The 6,357-nt window shown below is 44.3% G+C and overlaps 1 protein-coding gene across 11 annotated transcripts; it reads left to right on the top strand.

Moving 5' to 3' along the window:
• Window positions 1-560: 560 nt before the first annotated feature.
• On the top strand, window positions 561-6,093 carry LOC136459727 (dihydroxy-acid dehydratase, chloroplastic-like). 11 transcript variants are annotated; one of them, XM_066459567.1, is made up of 9 exons: window positions 561-980; window positions 1,173-1,243; window positions 1,328-1,516; window positions 1,615-1,734; window positions 1,882-2,289; window positions 3,167-3,266; window positions 3,363-3,504; window positions 3,587-3,649; window positions 3,740-3,898. In XM_066459567.1, exons 5-6 carry the CDS (start codon window positions 2,065-2,067, stop codon window positions 3,239-3,241), a joined length of 300 nt encoding a protein of 99 aa, XP_066315664.1. In that variant the 5' UTR covers window positions 561-980; window positions 1,173-1,243; window positions 1,328-1,516; window positions 1,615-1,734; window positions 1,882-2,064; the 3' UTR covers window positions 3,242-3,266; window positions 3,363-3,504; window positions 3,587-3,649; window positions 3,740-3,898. The 11 variants fall into 11 exon arrangements, 2 of the variants coding, with proteins under 2 accessions (XP_066315664.1, XP_066315663.1); XM_066459566.1 differs by having other exon boundaries at window positions 3,058-3,266; XR_010760265.1 differs by lacking the exon at window positions 3,740-3,898 and adding an exon at window positions 5,220-6,093 and having other exon boundaries at window positions 1,882-3,266; window positions 3,587-3,686.
• Window positions 6,094-6,357: the final 264 nt, after the last annotated feature.

Below are 6,357 nucleotides of genomic sequence, written 5' to 3'. Positions count from 1 at the left end.
CGGTTGAGATGGTTTGGACATGTGCAACGGAGACCTCCAGATACACCGGTGCGTAGTGGAATCCTAAGTCAGGATAGTAACGTGAAGAGAGGCAGAGGAAGACCGAAGTTGACTTGGGTAGAGGCAATAAAAGGAGACTTAAAAGGATGGAATATACCCAAAGACTTAGCCTTAGATAGGAGTGCTTGGAAGACAGTTATTCATGTGCCTGAACCTTGATTGCTTTTGTTGGATTTCAACTTTAGCCTACCTCAACTTGTTTGGGACTTAAAGACTTTGTTGTTGTTGTTGATGTAACGGTGCGCAATAAATATAACGGTGAACCCGTTAAAGTCTTACGTATAGGCGTAAGACGTTACGCGTTCCTGCCCTTTAGAACGACGGGCGACGCCTCATTCGCAAATTTTTTTTCACCCAGCCGCCGCATACCCGCCCACGCTACCCACCCACCAGTCAGCCAAAAGTGTTTTCCTCTCACAACAAACCAGCACCAGCCAGCCCAAATCAGCCAAAAACCAATCAGCGAACAGGAATGTCGTCTTGTTTCCTTTTTTTTTTTAACCCGCTTCGATCCGTGGTGCGCAGCCTGCTCCCTTCGATCTTCGCCGCTGTCGCCGCCACCGCCGATGTCGGCTTCACCTGTTCACCTGCAGCTCCGGGCCTCCACCACGGCCGCTGACGACGTCCGTACCAGGACTCTCGGCCCCTGCCAACGCTGCAGATGTTCTCCATCTCATCCCTCGTTGCCTTCTGTTGGAGATCCAATCCGCGCCGCCTCCACTCCCTCCCCTACGGCGCCTCCTCCGCTCCTACCCGCACGGCGCTCTCCCACTCCCACGCTGCACGCTCCACCGACCCGAAGACGTGCGCGTAATAGTCGAATCGTTGGGGGGGTCAGCAAAGCGGCGGCGGCGGCACCCTCTCCTCTCGGCTTGCTCGCGCAGTGTCGGAGGGCGTTCAAGAGCGTGAGAATGGAGAAGGTAAAGGCTACAATGCTTTGGTAATCTCTGCCTACCTCTCGAGCGAGAGTGAGACGCGGCTTGATGACAGGACGATTCATCTTGTCGCAGTCATTGGCAATTTGGCAGTCTGCAATGCATTGTTTCCTCATATGAACTTCAGATGCTGAATTGTGCTTAACTTTTTTTCACCGTATGTTGGGTTGTGTTCAGCAATTTGAAGTCCAAATGGACTCAAGTCAGATCCTTGATGAGATTGGTGGTTGTTCATTGCTTGAAACTCTGTAAGTAGGTTTCAGTTTTGCTTATGTCATTTTATTTTTCAAAAAATGCTTTAGTTCAGTTATTCGTTGGCTTGTTGATGCCAGGATCTCAGAATGTTGTTTCATGGACTGCTATGATTAATGGGTGCATTCAGAACGTGACACACCTCTTGCTGCTCCTATGTTTAGCAGAATGAGAGAAGATGGTGTTGCTCTGAATGATTTCACCTACTCGACAATTCTGACAGCATCAGTGGCCAGCATGCCCGGCTCTTGATTAGCTGGAACTGAGAGGTGAAATTTTCATTGTTCAGTTCTCTTTTTTTGCATTATTTGATACTTCATGGTTCATGGCAGATTTTTTTAATGTAAGCTGTATAAGTTGTGACCAGAGGGGAGCTTATGTGAAGAAGGATGGGGAAAAATATCAGAAATATAGGAGGCCTCCAGCAGCAGAGCAAATGTTACTTTAGGATATGTAAATTGGATTGATTCGACTGCCTTGCCGCTAGGTAAGATCTGCATCACTTGGTAAATATCAGAAATATAGGAGGCCTCTAGCAGCAGAGCAAGCTTTACTGTAGGATATACAAATTGGTTTGATTCGGCTGCCTAGCTGCTAGGTAAAATCTGCATCACTTGGTTTATTTCACATCCAGCGCGTCCGCGCCACTGCGGTCTCCGACAAGCCCAAGCTCAACAAGTACAGTGCGCACATCACGGAGCCCAAGTCGCAGGGCGCCTCGCAGGCCGTGCTCTACGAGGTCGGCCTCACCGACGTGGACCTCCGCAAGCTGCAGGGCGGCGTCTCCTTGGTGTGGTATGAGGGGAACACCTGTAACATGCACCTGCTCCACCTCGCCGAGACCGTCCACGACGGCGTGCGCGAGGCCGGCATGGTCGGCTTCCGATTCAACACCGACGGTGTCAGCGACGCCATCTCCATGGGCACCCGGGGCATGTGCTACAGCCTCCAGTCCCACGACCTCGTCGCCGACAGCATCGAGACCGTCATGGGCGCGCAACACTACGACGCCAACATCTCCATACCTGGGTGCGACAAAAACGTGAGTTCCTTCCCGCTGTCTCTGCTGTTGCAGATATAATGGATTGGGTGTTCTGAAATGTGTTCATGCACCAGTTAGTTCAATGGGACTGGGAGTGGAGTCAAAGGTTGCTACCCTCATAATTTGCACATAAAAGCCCTGAATTATTACATGATATGTGTCACTGATTGTACCATCAACAGATACTGGCATCGCTAAAACTTTTAAGGTAGTAAGTAATCTATTAGTTTTTCTTTGGTTAACTTGGTTGTATAAAAAAAAAACTCGACCGGGGGTGTTAAGACTGCCCCCGCAGCATTACAAATAAGAAGAAGGACCTTCTCACCCGGCCGAGAAAACCTCCAAACCCCCGCCCCCACCCTTACACAGTGGCTTTCCGTCGCCCAAGTGAGAATTGGGCCGGTGCCCCCCCAGTGCTTTGGTTATGGGGACGGACGATGGGATTTTTTTAACCTCAGCCTGAAATTCGCTCCCACGGGGAGTCGAACCCAAGACTTGAGGAGTGCTGCTGGGTCACCTAACCGTTTGAGCTAGGCGCCCTTTGGCTAACTTGGTTGTATGTTCCAGTTACAACACTGCCACCATCATGCTTCAGATTAGGAGTTCGTCCATCTAATCTCCATGAGCTATTCTCTCCTTACATAACTGAAGCTTTACAACAGTCAATAATAATGATTGAAGAGACATATGACAATTCTTATTTTGTGTTTTATGATTCAAATCCCACATGTGGTGATTCATTTGTAATGCAATAGTTTCATATGCCAGGCTTTGTTTCTAGCAAGGCCCTACTTCATGGTGTGGAGGTATGCAAATTTCTCTGCTCTTTCCTATGATTCTTCACCTGATAAATGCTTTTGCTTTGGTGTTCCTGTAGGTCGCAAAGGATGCTGGGTTTGAGCTACCGCCACCAGCCGAGTATGCTGTTGGAATGATTTTTATGTTGTCGTGAGAAGGGCAAAGCTGAGTTTAAGAAGGTTGGTGTAACACTGCTAATAAATTTGGTAGCCTATGAGCAATGCAGGATTTGCATGTTAAGCTCATTTCTCAAATTAATAATCTTGTCCTCGCAGGTCGCTGAATCACTGGTACATGTAGTACTCGGTTCCGACTGACAACTCAGACTTGGGTGAATCTGCACTTGAGACTGAGCCAGTCATTGGGCAGGTTTTCGTTACCAAGAGTTCAAGATCAGAGGCTGAGTTTGAGCAACAGGTAATTCCATACCATTAGATGTAATTGCACATCAGCACATGTGATGGATTTTGCTTTAACATTTTTTCATGAATTGTCGCAGCTATATATCCTTAGGAGACCCTCAAACATCTCCGTTCGAGCTGCTCTGAACTTAAGCGTGGAGGTGAGAAGGATTTCTACATGTGCTCTCTATCTTTAAGGTGCTTCCCTTATTTGACTAGAAAAAAAAAAGTTTATGCTTTGATTTCATTAGGTTTCAGGGCTGAAAAGGATCAGAGAGTCCCCACTAAGCACAGTTTTTGGAAAGGAATTTTGGCAATAATTTTGATTTTCTATAGGGGATAACAATATTTCCTTCGATTTTCTCTTAACAATTGTAAATATGTAGCCAAATGACATTTTGGTTGGCTTATGTTTGTATGAATAATTCTTATTCGAAGTTGTATTTCGTTATATTATAGGGCTATTGTTTACAAGGTCCAGCTTAAACCGTGCTAGCTTAAGGGTTACTACTATGCAGACCCATGAAAACTTCATGAGTTATATGGCTCTGGTAAATACAAAACTTCGACATTTACACAAAAATTGACATGATCATAATCGGCAGATGGGAACCAATAATAGCAAGGCTGTTGTAAGAAGATATGCTCCCATGCAGACATCAAACTTTGTTAAGCAAACTACAAGTTTCAATAGCCATGGACTTCTTTGTCCATCAACAATCAAATAAAATCACATGGCATTGCCAAGCAGATGGCTGTCCTCTGATTCAACAAGAGGAGACAGTCTAGAGCTAATGTCATTTAACCAAGAAACATATGATGGACTTTACTACACGTATGAAGATGAACATGATAACTTTACTACACGTAAAGATGAACATGATATGCGGGAGGACAATGATGTTGAAGAATTGTAAAAAAAAAAAAATAAAAAAAATTACTGTTTATGTGATGTTTATGACCTATTGTCACAAACATTGAGAAGTGCACATGGTGACGGTTGTTTATGACTAAAGCACAACTTAGTCACAAACGCTTGTCATCCATTGAAAATTTGTCATAAATGCATCATTTCTATGACTAAAAAGTACTTTGTTATACAAAAATTGTCATAGAAGGCCCAATCTCTTGTAGTGTTCGGTGGTGCCTTCTGATTCACAAGATATTATTAGATGGAAACCAGCTAAAAAAGGCATATGCACCACCAAAGAAACTTTTCTTTATCTTAGTAAACAATTGCAGGTTCAGATCAACAATCAGGGAAGCAGAAGTATCACTCAAGAAGCTCTACAAATCCTTAATAGAGTTTGGAGGCACAAAACACTCTCACCTTGTATAAAGGCTTTCACTTGGGAGGCTCATGAGAAGGGCTTTGGCAACCGGCGCTAGAGCAGGAGCTTATACTGCTAAAATCAGCAAGGAATGTGCTACTTGCAATTTATTAGAAAATGACTCATCTTTTCTTTCACTGCACTTTTGCTAGAGCTGTCTGGTTCTCTGCCTCTCCACCATTAATAACATCATCCCTACCACATGAACAAGATGGAGTGCAGGATAATTTAACTTCACTAATCACTTCTAATACTACTGATGATGAGCTTCAAATTATCTTAACAACTCTTTGGTACATTTGGAAAGCGAGAAATGATACTCCTTCAACAATAAAAGATAGTATGTCTTGCAGATACACTTTGTGGTAGCAACGGATATAAAAGATTTCAATATTTGCAGGAGACAAAGAAGATGTTCACATTCAGAACGAAAATGAAGGATCCCATAATCAATTGCATGACAACCCAAACTCACAGTCAACCAGAGTTGGCGCCCATCCGATTCTTCCATTTTCTTTGCAGGAAACTCAAGGATTGACCAGTCATGGAAATATCACAAGGTTTCAAAGGAATCAACCAAGAGTTCAAGGAAACCAAACAAATATGGATGCTTGTTTTCAGCAAGAAGGTATAGAATTTTCATTTGCAACGAGAAGCCACTACCAAAGTGAGTCGGCTTGGATGATTAATTTACCAGGGCCACCTCATTATAACATCTCCATGTCAGCAAAATTACCTGGTAGCAGATGTTACACTGATGCTTCAATTTGTCCAGATACTTCTCCGCAGGTTCCAAGACGAGCAGGAACAGGCATCTTTATTGTCACCTCTTATGCAGGCATAATATCAACCATTTATGTGAAGGCGATTTGTCAAGAATGCAACTCCGTCTTGATGGCTGAAGCAACAGCTTTAGCTCTTGGCGCAAAGATTTTGAATGCTATGCAGGGACCACAACCCTTCTTCCTATCTCATAACCAACAGCTAGTCAACTTCCTCAATGGAAAAAATCATTCAAACCCTCCGATTTGGGAGATTAAACCCTACACTCAGAGCTTCGTCAACATCTTATCAGCTAATGGAGGAAAAATCTTCAAGATTGATAGAAAGCAAAATATCACTGCTCATGTCTTAGTTAATCAGGCCTACAATTGTAACATCACTCAAATTCATGATCATAGAGCTACGTGTACAAATCGTAGGCATTCGTGTAGCTATCCATCTTTGACAGCTATAAACTCTGTAATGGGTGGCTCTTTCACCCTCATAGCGGCTTCTTGCCGTTAATCAGTAAAATTTGTCCCTTTATCAAAAAAAAAAAAAAAAACACGCCCTCCAAACTGTGTGCTTCGGCCTTTTGTCAGTTGAAGCTATCGCAGCCTCTGCAGGATCCTCAAGCGATCTGCGAAGCCTACACCCGTGATGATTTGGATAGCAAAGGCTGACACGGAGGATAGGCCTACTGTACATGCTGTAGCGTTTGGGGTGGCCTTTAGCAGCAGGCAACAGGAAAAGCGACGGCTGAAAGAGAAGGCAAA

This window comes from Miscanthus floridulus, chromosome 6 (assembly GCF_019320115.1).
Source record: "Miscanthus floridulus cultivar M001 chromosome 6, ASM1932011v1, whole genome shotgun sequence".
NCBI classification, from domain to species: Eukaryota; Viridiplantae; Streptophyta; class Magnoliopsida; order Poales; family Poaceae; genus Miscanthus; species Miscanthus floridulus.
Note: the sequence above shows the minus strand (reverse complement) of the source record. Positions and strands in the feature narration are given on the sequence as shown.